At 51.7% G+C, this 13,990-nt stretch overlaps 1 protein-coding gene across 6 annotated transcripts; it reads right to left on the bottom strand.

Moving 5' to 3' along the window:
- Nucleotides 1-1,062: 1,062 nt before the first annotated feature.
- On the bottom strand, nt 1,063-13,652 carry TXLNA (taxilin alpha). Of its 6 annotated transcripts, XM_086333831.1 has the most exons (12): nt 13,597-13,652; nt 12,849-13,058; nt 11,655-11,993; nt 10,425-10,491; nt 9,806-9,897; nt 9,052-9,222; nt 7,510-7,704; nt 6,364-6,483; nt 6,032-6,106; nt 5,427-5,519; nt 5,033-5,128; nt 1,063-4,333 (listed from the first exon to the last, which is right to left on the bottom strand). In XM_086333831.1, the coding sequence occupies exons 5-12, from the start codon at nt 9,875-9,877 to the stop codon at nt 4,007-4,009; spliced, it is 1,149 nt and encodes a 382-aa protein (XP_086189957.1). In that variant the 5' UTR covers nt 9,878-9,897; nt 10,425-10,491; nt 11,655-11,993; nt 12,849-13,058; nt 13,597-13,652; the 3' UTR covers nt 1,063-4,006. The 6 variants fall into 6 exon arrangements, with proteins under 6 accessions (XP_086189957.1, XP_086189950.1, XP_086189945.1 ...); XM_086333824.1 differs by lacking the exon at nt 10,425-10,491 and having other exon boundaries at nt 13,504-13,652; XM_086333819.1 differs by lacking the exon at nt 10,425-10,491 and having other exon boundaries at nt 13,556-13,652.
- Nucleotides 13,653-13,990: the final 338 nt, after the last annotated feature.

The following is a 13,990-nucleotide window of genomic DNA, read 5'->3' as shown; positions in this document are numbered from 1 at the left end:
AGGTGCTTCTAACATCTAGACTGCTCCAGAAGGGAAGACATTAAGACTTCTTCAACAATCAGTGTGGACACATAAGCCTGTGGAAGCCTGGAGGGAAGGACACTTGTCTCTGCCATGTGGCGGGTATTCATATGTAATCCTTTGGGCCAGACCAGCCCAGGTGGAGAGACCAGGATGCTGGGTGAGGCACCAGTAGTATGTCTCCCTTATAGGAGTCTCAACTTTTACACCTCACCTCGGGTGGGAGAACAGGAGTAAGAAACACACCCATTCATAAGCATGAAGTGCAGCTTCTGATCTTGGGATGGAATGCATGAAATCAAAGGGACCTGGAGGTTCCTGTGTATTCTCTTGGGTGGGCCAGTGCCAGAGATACAACCCACGGTGGACAGGCCCAGTGGCAATGGCGACAGCATCCACTCACCTTAATTTGGGCCCCACTAGTTGGCCTATGCCACTCTCTAGTCTCCACTCTTTGTGCCTTTCTCACAGACTTGACTGATTCGTAAACATCAGTGGTTCCTTCTCTCTCGATCTAGCCCAGATTCCTTAGCCTGGCACAGTGGCTCATGGTGGTTTGGCTGGGCTCATTTCCTCCCACTACCCTCCAGAGCACCCGCTTTGCCAAATCAACCACTTCCTCACTGAATGTCGAGCTTCCACTTGCCTTTTGGGTCCTAAGACTCTTCTGGGATCCAACTCTATCCCCTTGGTGAAGGGAACAGGACCTCTTCTCTGTTCCCACAGCACAACCAACTTTTCTGTATCCAAAAGCACCTTTCCCCCTCACTAGCCCATGAGCTCTCAGAGGCCAAGTTTTGATGGGAAAAAATCATATATATCTGATGAGCATCATGCCAACTTTGCCAAGGACTCTGCTCAGGCAGCTGAAGTGAACCTGCTAGTGTCCTAAGCCTTCGGTGACTGCTGGAAGGCAGGAGGGCACTCTGGAAGGTGCACCATACCAGGGCAGAACCAGAAATGTCACAGATGTGGACACAGCAGTGATGGCCGGATGGATCCAAAAGTAGCAAAGGACCACGAAGGTTGGGAGAGAAAAAGTAAGGCAACAGACTCTTTATTTAATGTGGTTTTAAAATACATCAAGTCCCTGGCTGTTGTGAATACCAAAAGGAGACAAAAAAGCTGTCTGCACAGCTTCAAACAAATCTGGACGGCCAGGCTGGGCCATAAGGGAAGCAGTTACAGGGACAGAAGGCAGCACCCCTCCCCCAGGCAGGTGCCTGGCTGTCCCTAGGGTGACCTCCTCTGTGCTGTGCAAGGTGGGAGGGCTGGAGCAGCAGCAGGAGAACCACCTCAGCAGGCCTGGGCCCTCCCCTACCGACACCAGGGTGGGGGCGGGGGCGGGGAAATAACCATCCTTTACAGACATAACATTCTCTCATAGAAAGTGCCTGAGCGCAGCCCATGGTCCAAAAACCGCACAGAAAACAAACTTTTTAAAAAGTGCTGCTGCCACCTCTCAGAATCTGGTGTACACGAAGCTCTCAGCTGGCCAAGACCCTGAACACAAGTTACTGTCAGCAGAGCCTCACCCACAGTGGTCCCCTAGAGGAAAAGCTAGCAATCTAAGAAACCAACACAGCTCTTGGTCCAAAAACTGAGGTCATGGGCATGAGACCTGCCCCAGTGAGGAAGGAACTGGCCTTCATTCATGGATAGGCCACTTCTTCATCTGGCCCAGGACCCTGGCTGGTGTGGGCAGCACCCAGGAACCTGGGCTGACTTTGGAAAGCAGAGCAAGCAGAGCAGCTGTAGTGATTGAAAAGATTTGGTCAACGGAGACAATGGGACCCCAACTACAGCCTGGCCTGGATGGCTACAGACGGACGGCTGAGCTGAGAGCAGAGCTCCTACCCTGCACAGCTGGGGCCACCTTGCTCACCAAGCAGCTAGACTTGGCTTCTGAAGACTGTAACTTGCCACACCATACTGGGCTCTGGCAGTCCCCTCCCTGCCAACACTATAGGCTTTAAGAGGTAGCTGAAGTGGGGCAGGTGATCCTGTGGGCCACTGCAGGCCTCCCTGCTCTTTGAAGGGGGCAGGCAGAAACTTCTGCCTCTTCCCGTGCTTCCTTAGCCCAGCAAACCCTGTTGGCAGCTCTTCTGTTCCTCAGCAGAGCAGGATCTCAGCCAGAGATGGCAAATAGGTCTCAATACTCACACTGGCTGCTGGGGGAATCTTGAGAAATGAGGGTATACCAGGAATCTAGCAGGAAATACTCAGAAGCAGATTAGTGGTACCACCCATGGATGAAGAGGGGAAATGGCGTGTCATTCATTTGCCATCTCTGGTTTAAGTCCTAACGTAATTCAGGAGTACTTCACACTCTTTATGAACCTTATCACCTGAGGGATTTAAGAGCTGTTAAGAGCGGGCTATTTGTGGAAGATGAAAGGAGCTATAAGACAATGAACTAACTTCAAGGAAATACAGCAAGAAGCAAAAACTCATCCACTCAATCCATCTTGGTCTATGGCTTCCACAGCTACAATGAAGCTGAGGCCCAACTGGAGATGGGATTATGGTACCCCCAAACCCAGCGTACCCCTGCTTCCTGATGCAAGACTCATACATTCTGCTGTCCCAGAAGTGTTTCGTATAAAGACTGGCTAATGCTCTGGCAAGTTTGCAAACTGTAGGTTTTTCAGAGTACAGAGTAGCATGTGTGAGGGGTGGGAGTCGGAATAGAAACAGACACAACTATCTGTAGCCATTCTGCGGACTTCTGGGGCTCAGTCAATGGCTGAGTCTCATTCTTATCCGTTAGCTGTTGGACAAGACCTGGGGGGTCTCACACAGAACAAGTAGGATGTCAAGGAGGGCATATCTCAGCTCTTATTACGTGGGTAACAAAATCAGGGCAAATCTCAAAAAAGAATGCACATTGTGGGCATGGATATATGAAGCAGACTCATCAAGCCAAGGGGACGGTTGGACCCAGGGCCCAGCATCTGCCGCGTGGAGACAGTGATGGCATCAGCAGTGGACACCCAGGACTGAAGCCACTGGTAAGCTTGTGGCAAAGCCATGGGGACCCTTTCCTTTCTCTTACTATAAATAATCTGACTTCATCAAGCAGGAAACCTAAGCACCAATGTGGCAAAGGTGCCAGGCAGGGTGCTGAGGCGGGTGGGGCGCTAGAGGCCAGGAACCCAGGCACCACTGGTAGAGCACCCCCTCCTCCTCAGAAGAGCCTCAATACAAACACTGTCATGTGCAAAACAAACACCAAGGAAACCAAACCCCAGACCTTCAGAAAGAATCCTTTGGGTGATCTCTTGTCCGTCATTTGTGCAGGCTAGAGAGGCACCTGTGAATGATAAGGCTACTGCGAAGCATCATTGGCCTGGTCCTGGCACCACCAGCACGCAGGGGAAGCGGCACCTGAGGGGCTCCCTACCAGCACATCACCCTGCACAGAACATGCTCCAGGTCCCTCTTCCTAGGCAGGGAAGCAGTCTGATCACCAGCTCCGAGTGCTCTGTCAACACTCTGCCTGGAGACCCCTTTTCCAGGTCAAGGCAAGCAAAGGAGCTTCCAGGGGAGCTAGGAGAGCTGGAGCTGCCCAAGTCCCGCTAAGAGAAACACAGTCATGGCCTGGGTGTGTCACCTGTCATGAGCTCTGAAGGGCAGGGAGGGAGGGGTGAGCCTCACATCGGGCAGGGAAAAGCTCGACACTTGTCCTGCCAGCTTACTGTGACGGCAGCTCCCCTTTAAGACGCTTCAGCTCACAGAAGAGCCACTGACTTGATGTGTACACACCCTCACCTGTGATGCAAGCCCGTTGTACACTTACAGATATAAATGTATGAGGCCTTGCACATATGCCGTACGTATGCAGAACTGACCCATAAAATCCAAAACTGCAGTCAGATGTCAGCCAGGTCAGAGCACCCTGGGCCTCAGCGGTGGGAGCCTCGCACAGGCCGGGCCTGGCTGAGCAGCTCGCTCCCTTCCCAGAGCGCCCCCTGGCATGGGCACCCTAGGCGGTGATGGAGGTGGATTCCTGGGGCCCCGTTTGGCCTGAAGGGTCTGTGCTCAGTGCTCCGGGGCAGCAAGGAGCTTCTGTGGCTCTTGGGGAGCTCGGTGTTTGAACCCTAGGCCCCTCGCTGCCCTGCTCCTTAGAGGCGTTGGCAGCCTCTGCCCTTCGCTCAGGGCCACTGTCAGTGAGGGGAGCCTGGCTGCCAGCACTCAGGTCCTGCACCCTCTTGTTCAGGTCATTGCGCTCTGACTGCAGTGCTCGGCACAGCTTCTCCAGCCGCTGGATTTTCACCTGCAGGCCCTCCAGCTCTTTGTCCCGGAGTGTTTTCTAGGGAGAGAAATGGGGCCTTCAGTTCCATATAATCAACCGCCCACATACTGCCACTTGGTAGAAAACGTTCACCATTCACATTTTAACAACGCTGGGCACTGGCCAGAGTCAAAAGCTGGCCCCTTTCGAGTAAACAGTCCTGGTTTATGCTGAGACATGACTGCCAGCTGGAGACAGGTGTGGTATAGAGAAGGGGCATGGCTTGGAGGTGATGGATTCCTCTGTTTATTCACCAGATGGCCTTAGCAAGTGCTTGGCTTTTGAGTCTGTTGCCTTATCAGTTAGCCTGGACTACTAACATCACCTCACAGATCTTGAGAGAGCTCAGTGAGCTGGTGCATCCACACACGTAGCAGGGTCTGGCACACAGCAGCCTCTCCATCAATTACTTTCTCCTCCTTCACCTCAAGCCACAAAATCAAATTATCTGCACGGCTCTGCATGCCAGCTGCACACACATCGGCGCCCCTTGCTTTTCCCTCCTTTCTTCCATTTGCTCTCTTTGCTTCCACTACAGACCTATCACTAAGCTCACTACCTCCCTTGAGGAGACAGCTGGTGCCTCTGGACTTGGACAGACATGCGCATGAATCCCAGCTTCACTTGGGGCTCACTGCATCCTTCTTGGTAGAAAGTACAGGAAAGGGCCAAGAATTTCACAGACCCCCAGCCCGCTGCACACCGTACTCAGCCCACCTCCTCGGCCATCTCAAGCAGGGCCTTGTTGCTGCTCTCCCACCGGGACCGGTACATGGTGGTTTCCTTTTCCAGCTTCTTGATCTTCTTAGTCATCTGGGTTATATGACACATAGAAGGAAATGGTCAGGGGGTCAGGTGATTTGTGCATCTGTGTCTCCAAGGTGGGAAACCGTCCCAAGGGGGCGAGATCAGTGCTTTCTGAGCCACCTCAGGGTGTATCCAGGTAAATACGCCCACTCTTACCCCTCTATGGTATCAATCACATGTTACTGTAAACGGTGCCACATGAAGCACTCCACGGATGGGGGCTTCCTGAAGGCAGGCCTCGTGTTCAATTCAGAATGAAGCTGCTTGCACCCCCAGAGCCACCCCCAACCTGGACCACAGTTACCTTTTCCATCTCCTGTTTGAATGTGGTGAACACCTCACTACTTTTGGAAAGAGTGTTCTGGAACTCCTCAAACTTCTCAGTGTACAGGGCAAGCTGGGTGAGAGGGAAGCCCACAGGTAAGACTGGGCTTTTCTGGAGGGCACTTCTGGTCAACACACTCAGACCCACCCTTAGCCCTCTGACCCAACAGTTCTGTTGAGATACCAGTTTTCCTTAAAACAAAACAAAACCCATCTATTTGGAAGGATATAATCTAAAATGTTAAGCCTAAAAAGTAGGACTGGGGGTGATTTATGTATTTCCTGTAATCTTCCTTTTCAAACTCTTCTTCCAGAATGAAGTCTAATTTACATAATTAAAATCACCTGTCCTGTCTCCGCCTCCTCAAAAGGAATACAACACTTTGGACCAGGAACAAGTCCTTCTAGCTTGCCTTCCCACCTGGTCACCACCACATAGGTGCCAGCCAGGTCCAGAGAGAACAAAGGCTTGGCAAGGTCACACAGGAGTCAAGGTGGGCCTAGAATGAGGGTTCCACTTCCCTCCCCCAAGATGGGGCTCGGCTTGGGGACCATGGAGGCACGTGGGAGGCTACACAGTCTTACCTGCTGTTTCAGGTGGGTCTCCTGCTGCTTCATCAGCTCGCACATCCTCTGGGACTCCACAGCCTCTTTGAGGAGCTATTTCAGGACCCCAGACAGGGGTCTGATTAGACAGGACCCCAGATTCCATCAGAAGCCCCGAGAGGCTGCATCTGGACTGTTTTAGCCATATGCACCATGACCCCCCGAGGCTTCCTGCTCTCAGATGGTTTCTGAGCTAGCAGTGCCCTGGCCTAACCAGACAACAACCTCTCCCGGGCACACCTAACTGTGAGCTGAGCCAGAACCCGACCCACCTCCTTCCAGAACCCCCACCCCTGGGGCCTGAGCCTCACAAAATCCTTCTCCCGCTGGTGCCTCTCCTCTGCCTCCTTCAGCATCTCCTGGGCCTGCTGGAGCTTGGCGTCCACCAGCTGCTGCTGCAGGTCCTTGTGTTTGAAGACTTTGTCAATGTGCTGCAGGAAAGCATTGTCGGGGTGGGTGTGTGGTTTCCATCTGTTAGGAGCTTTTCTTAGGGAGGCCCAATAGCTATAGGAAGCTCCACATGCAGAGACCAGGGGACTGCCCAGTCTCCCACTTCAGTATGACATGCTGGACTCCCATGTGTCCCATAGGTTGTGGGCCCCAAGTCCCTGGAAGGTCTACTTCCCAACCTCACCTTGTTTCTTTCCCACTGAGTTAGTCTGGCATGAACGGGATGAGATCACCTCCCAGGAAGCCAAGTAACAGATACACTCAAACCTTTAGCCTCATTACTCCACTGGACTGAGAACCCGCACTTTTGTAGCCCAACTCCCTAGTAAATGGGAGTACCAGGGGGAAAGGAGAGGGAAGAGGAAGAGGGCCCTTCACTTGGCCCACAAGGGCCAAAAGACAGTATGCAGGGACCCAAAGAGAGGGATTCGAGTGCCTGGGACAGCAGTCAACACTAGTCAAGGGAGTGACATCCTGCCCTTTCAGGTGGTGGGGGCAGCAAAGCAACAAGTAACTGGAGGGCACAGCCCCTAGAGTCGATCACTGAACACAGTTCCAGCTCCTACCCTGTGATTCCAAATTCTAAAATACTCTGAAAACTGAAATTGTCTTAAGTAGGCAGAGAAAATTGACCCATATCACGGTAGGGCTAATTATACACCTAGGTGAGAATACTCAGAAGTTTAACTACATAAGCATTAACGTGTCCGATTTGGGGTGCTGCCACAAATCCCTGCTGGGGTGCAACAAAATACATGATCCATGAATATAACTCCAGTCTAGAACGTGGACAGTTTTATTCCAAAGGACATCTGGCCCTACAGTTTAGGACAGGGCACTACGGATCCAGCTGTGTGGTCACAAGCAAGATTCCTCTCATCACCTCAGTTCCTCATCTAGATCCCTCCCAAGGTAAGAAGGGGGAATGGGTGAAGGGATGAAGCCCGGAAAGTGATGCCTGGTGCTGGCACCCACCCAGACTCCTCAGTCCCCTGGCGACCCCTCACCTCCTCCCGCAGCTCATATTGCTCAATCAGCTTCTTGAGCCTTTCAGCCAGCTCCACGTTCTCCTGGCGTAGCTTGGAATTGCGCTCATTGTGCTGTTCCATCTGCAGCTGGATGTCATTCAGTGTCACCTGGAAGTGCGAGGTCACTTCCTTGCGTTTCTCCTCCTCCTCCCGGGCCCGCTGCACACCTTCTTCCTGGGCAGAGAAGTCACCCCCAGCTCCATCATCCACCGCTTCCAGCCTCACAGGGCTCTCCCACCAGTCCATGGATGCTTGCCCTCCCAGGGAGGGCTTTAGCCCTCCCTGCTCTCCCAGTGAGGAGTAGCCAGGCTCTAAAGAGATGTCAAGCAATGGGGGCTTCTAATGGACCCCTCTGTAAACAGGTGACATCAAGCCAGAGACTCCCTAGAAAAATGTAGGTATACAGGTAAGTGCCTTTCTAAAGAAATCTAGATCTCCTGAAGCCTACTCATCCTGGTCTCAGAATAAGTTTGGAAGGTCTATTAGTCTCAGTTAAATGTGCTTTTATCTGTGACCCCCTCACCCTGACCAAGTAGTTAAAATTCAGTTATACCCAGGGTTGGTAGGGTTGTGCAGAATTAGGCACTTGGACACTGTTGGTGGGAAGGCAAGATCTACTAAAATTAAAATCTGATACTTTTTGACCTAGACATTTCACTTCTGAGATTCAGCCTATGGATAAATCCTATATAATTAGCCAGGGATATACATAAAAAGAACTTTCACTGTAGCTCTGTAACAGTGAAAAACTGGAAACAACACAAAACATACTAACTAGGGTACTGATTAAATGCAGTATATCCATATAATGCCACTGTTAAAAAGAATGAGGCAGGCTTATATAAATGATAGGGAAAGATGAGGCACTGAGAAAATGGAACAGGCTATGAAACAATACATGTATAACAATTTCATTAAAAAACAAACCTATGTTACATTTTATACTCAGGAAACTTAGACGGCTATGCTTAAACTTACATATAAGTAGGTTTGTTTCCCATCAGTTTCTATTGGGGCTGGGGTTGAGGATGGTGGGCAATAATTACCTTTGATTTGTTAGACTTTTGTCACCTTTTACTCTGTCATATCTATATTAAATTTATAACATTTTAAAACATACAGTACAACTGAGCAAAACAAGTTGCAAAACATGCATACTGATGCAAAGGTTTAAAGAAACACAAAGGGTACATTTAACGATATGGAGGTCACAGTACTGACCAAGCCTTAATCATACTGACCCACCCTAGGCGAAGCGCAGCAAGGACCAAGGCCTGACTGACAGCCCTCCGGGAGAAGAGCTGCTCCCCTGGACTCTATGAAAGGACAAACCTGAAGCCCCTCGTCCGGATTCCCTCAGCACCTTAACCTTTACCTCACCTAATACAAGTGCACGTCAAGTGGTAAAGCAGCTCAAAGCACAGCGTCACTGAGGAAATCTCTTTCTATCCCAAAGCACGTGCTCCTTTTAGGGGGAAAGCTACTGAAGACGAGTGAGGTCAGGAAAAGTGGATGGCCCACCTTGAGGGAGCGGTTATGGCGCTGCAGCTCACGGCAGAGGCTCTCGAGCTTGCTGCGGGCCAGGACAGCCTTGCTGTGCTCGCCGCGCAGGTGGTCCTTCTCCTGCACCAGCTGGCTCTGCTTCTTCTGCAAGAGCTTCATCTGCTTCTGGGAGTTCCGGTGCTCTTCCAGCTGGAGACAGGGACAGAGGAAGAGCTTCGTGGGGACTCAGGGTCTCCAGAGTTGACCCAACTCCAGCCATTGCAGCTCAGGCTAGACACTACGATGGTGCTTCACACATTGCCCCAAATAACCCCAAGGGCCCCATATCAAGGATACAGAAATGGACGCTGAGGATCAACCAGCAGAGGCTCACAGCCAGCAGATGCCAGTTTCTCTCCAAGCTGTGCCTCCAGATTCAAAGCTTGTAAGACTCTCCAACCACATTTGCCCAACTCTCAGGACACCTGTGTCCACAGACCAGCCCACCTGCTACCCTCTTCCTTATATACAGCAACAGACCCTGATTCCCCATTTCTCTCCTCAACATGATTCTGAGTATCATGTTGGCCTTTTCGTTATTGACAGATAATCCTTCTGCTTCCTGGCCTCAGACCTTCACCTCCTTCTTAGACCTGGTCCTTTCCCAGCTCAGCTCAGCTCCCCTCCCATAAGCCTATTCAGGGCCATAGGAAGAAATATAATGCAACTTGGGGTAGTTAAAAATGTGCCAAGCTCCTAGGGCAGGGAGGGTGTGTGAAGGGGGAGCACTGACCAGCTCAGCATACTTCTTGCACAGAGCTGCGAGCTTCTCCTCAGGGGTACTCAGCGTGTTCAGAGTCTGCATTAGTAATGTGATCTCCTTTCCTGCAAAGCACAGGGAGCAAAGGCATGTACCTCCTTTTCTGGAGGCCCCCTTTGGGTCTGGGCCCACTATTCTCGCCTATCAGACTTTTCATTTCTGTTTGCTGACCTGGCTGCCTTCCCTGCTCTTTGGTGTGCTTCAGGAGCACTGGGACCCACTCAGTTCTGCCCACCAGTACAGCCCCAGTACCATCCTGAGTGCCCACCACAGAGGACACACTCAACAAATACTTGTTCAGTGAAGGACTGAGGGAGTTCCCTGACAGTCCAGTGGTTAGGACTCCACATGTTTACTACCAAGGGTGCAGATTCAATCCCTGGTCAGGGAACTAAGATCCTGCAAGCCACGCAGTGCAGCCAAAACAATCAATGAATCAATCCACCCATTACACAAAGATCTTTAAAAAAAAGAAAAAAAGAAAAAAAGAAAAAAAAAAGAATGAGTCTCTATGAAATCTCAGAGATGAGCACCAGGAGTGGGAGAAAGAAAACTGCCTGCTCTACCTACAGGTGAAAAAAAGGTATCCCACCTGTGAATTCAGTGCTGTTTCAATGCAAAGAAGGGCTTCCTTGGTGGTTCAGCGGTAAAGAATCCGCCTGCAATGCAGGAGACCTGGGTTTGATCCCTGGGTTGGGAAGATCCCCCCGAGAAGGAAAAGGCTACCCACTCCAGTATTCTGGCATGGAGAAGTCTATGGACTGTATAGTCCATGGGGTTGTGAAGAGTCAGACACGACTGAGCGACTTTCACTTTCAATGCAAAGAAGGCCCTTCTGAAAAAGGAAGGACACAAAAGGAATAGGTCTCCTCAAGAACACTGCACTCCAGTCAACACAGGCAGCCAACAGTGTACTTTAAAATGACTATACCCCTGCCAATAAATAAACATACCTTTCAATATCTGATCATAAGATGAAAAAAAAAAAAACCAACGCTTCTTTAAATTAGGATAACAGGGAGGGGATGGGGGAGTAGTGACCCCATAAGATGTGGGTATAATATCACCTTTGCTTCTTTAACCCACTCACTCTCCATCCCCACCCAAGTGACTCCTCCACTGCCTGTGCCTGGGGCCACCATGCACAGCACTGTGCCAGGTTCCTGATGTGTCAACCCCTGGAGGCTCTGAGAGACCAATGCAGAGAATGCAAATCGTTGGCACACAGGCCAAATCCAACCCACAGATGGGTTTTGTTTGGCTCCTATCCTATTAGTTGCCAACTGTTACAAATCTAGAGATTTCACCTAACTCTATATTTTTGGCTAAAAAAAGCAGCCAGCTACAGTTCTAACATACTATCAACTCACTGGGACCACGTGGCAGTCAAGCCTTTGGATAAAGGAGGCATTCTCTTGGTCTCCTGGGGCCCTCTGGCTAAGCTTAACTTATTTGAGTTTTCAACTCTGGTCTAGTCCAATTCTCTTATTGTGTAGAGAAGTGAAAACTAAGGAACAGAGAGGAGAAACGTCTTGCCTAAGGTCACACAGCAAGTTAGAAATGGTGATAGCACAAGATGCCTACTGATGACTCCTGCTTCCCATCTTCTCAAACAGTATATTGGACTTTGGTTTGCACTTGTTCCCCTAATGCAATGAACAACCGCACACCTCTACGTGATGGCCCCACTGTCCTGGCTTTGATTAGACTGTCGTTTGGCAGCTCTGGAAGTCGGGTTTCTTCTGAATCCTCGCAGAGCAGGCTAGCCCAGGTATGTCAGGTCCAAACTCCCTCCCCTCACAAGTAGCTGTTCTCTGCTCACCCAGACCCTTGGCTTTCTTCTTCTCCTGTGGCCTTCGGTGGTCTCGGTCTACGACCTCATCACTGGTCCGGATCTCGTCCGGGCCCGGCTCCCCCTTGGAGATTTCCTTCTCACCATTGACTACTGGAGTCTCTGGCTCAGGCTCCCCATTCCTTGAGGCATAGGTCCGGGACTTCTCTGCATCTTCGGGTTCAGCAGGCTCACCCTGTGCCACATCCTCACCTGGGCCCCCTTGACTGTTGTCCACGCAGTATGTACTGAGGATGTCTTCCAGCTGGCGGCTCAACTCCTCAGAGACATCACGGAGGGCTCCAGACTGAGCACTCTTGGCTTGTGCTCCTACAGGAGAGGATGAAGGGCAGAGAGGGAAATAAGATGATTAGGCTGCTGGTTGGAGTTTTTCAGGCCCAAACATACTGGTTTGGGTTAAATGTTGCCTAAATTCTCTAAGCCTCAGTTTACTTCCCTATAAGCCAATTATTTCTCACTACTGCCCAACCACGCTTGTTTTGAGCATAAAAGAAATCAAGTAAGCAGACCATCCAACACACAGGGGTGGCACCATGTAGCAGGAACTCTACATCTAAACTCTAGTCCATTCCCTTCTCCACCCTGCATGTTGCCTCTTGATATTAAAAAAGTTTCAGGGAATTCCCTGGCAGTCCAGTGGTTAGGACTCTGGGCTTCATGGGGTAGGAGGAGGTTCCATCCCTGGTAGGAACTAAGATCCTGCAAGCCACTGGGTGCTGCCTAAAAAAAAACAGTTCTGGAGGAGACAGTGCTTTGGGAAATCAAGATTTCTCTTTACTTTCTTCAACTAATAAATCCTTCCTTCACTGGTTGAGGGAAAAAAAAAAAAGCACCAGAAATGCCTCAAGTATAAACATCAATTACCCATTGGTGAATGAGGTGTTTCTAACCTGGATTTGCTGGTTGGGAGTCTCATCTGACTGCCAACCTCAACCTGACTTAATCCTGTCAGAGCCTTGTCTGGAGGTCTGCCCCTGTGCTTTGAATGGGAGGCTGTATCCACTGCCCAGCGCCTGGGGGTGCTGCGCAGACTCAGCGCTGGCCTCCTCTCCACATTTCCTCTCCGCTGGGTAAACAGTGGCCTGGGCCTCTAATTCCAGAAGCTAGACCGGCGCGCCACAAACTCCTCCCCCTGCGCATTGGAAAAGCAGCGCTGGCACACACCCTCTGCCTTCCCTGCAGCCTGGCTGGTGGAACCTTCAGCTTCTGTCGCAGGAGCCGACTGGCTGGGCCGCCCCTGGGCTCCCTCAGGTCCTGCTTCCGGTTGCCCCGGAGTGTTTTTGGGGTTGGAAGTGTTGCCTGATTGCTTGGAAGGCCCATTCTTTTTGTCTTGGTTCTTCATTGTAGTTTGCAATGTCAGGTTAGGAACAGATCCTATAGAAACAAACACATTGCTATTTTCCAGACTCTTGAAAAGTTCTCCTCAGCCTGGATCAGAAATCCCAGTATCAGGGGGCGCGCAAAGCTTGAAGCAAACCGGCAGGTCTTCACCGGAGGGAGTCAGCGGTTCTCCCAGTCTCTGGTCAGTCCGGTGTGCCCAGTCAGGCCTCCTTTTTCCAGAAGTCACTTCCCAGCACAACAATGGCCCACCACAGCCCGCACGCGGAACAGGCTCAAGGCCCGGGACTGACGTGGCGGGACGCTGGATTCCCGGTTCCTCCCCGCCCCCCAGGCCCCATGTGGGCGCACCCTGTCGCGCGCGCGCAGCCACCCACGCCCCGCGCGCCCAGGAGCCGCGCGCGCGCGGCCCGCGCATGCGCACAGGCCACAGCCCTGCACCACCCCCCCCCCCCCCCCCACACCAGGCCCGAGCCCTCACATTGAACCAGCGCGATTCCCCGCACCGGCCAAAACCATCTGAGCCCACAGACCCTCTGCTCGCGTTGTTCCCCCTAGCCGCCGCCGTACGCACCCCCACCGCCGACGCCCCGACGGCTTCGCCCGCTCTGGCCTCGCACCGGAAACCCTGGATAACTGCTGCCGGCAGAGCCTCCTGCTCGCGCCGCAGCCAATCAATAGCCGGCGCTAGCGCGGGGCTTGCTGGGAAAGATGAAGCGAAGGCGGCCTCCGAGGAGGGTGAGTTGGAAAGGTGGGGGAGGGAAAGGACTACGCGTCCCTCCGTGCATCGGGGCTAACCCCTGACTCCCAAGATGCAATAGGGCTCCAGTCCTCGGAGCCGCAGACTCAGGAGGTTCGAAAGAAGCCAGTCATTCTACACAAATACTCACGTCAACCTCGTTTCTATCACGCAGAAGCTATGATTCAGCTCCTAGAGCCTTTCGCCTGGCTACTTTTTTCTGCACGCC

Source organism: Bos grunniens, chromosome 2 (assembly GCF_055505025.1).
Source record: "Bos grunniens cultivar Pamir isolate PY7600 chromosome 2, Bosgru_T2T1.0, whole genome shotgun sequence".
Classification (NCBI taxonomy): domain Eukaryota; kingdom Metazoa; phylum Chordata; class Mammalia; order Artiodactyla; family Bovidae; genus Bos; species Bos grunniens.
The sequence above is the reverse complement of the archived record's forward strand: the minus strand, read 5'-3'. Positions and strand labels throughout refer to the sequence as shown.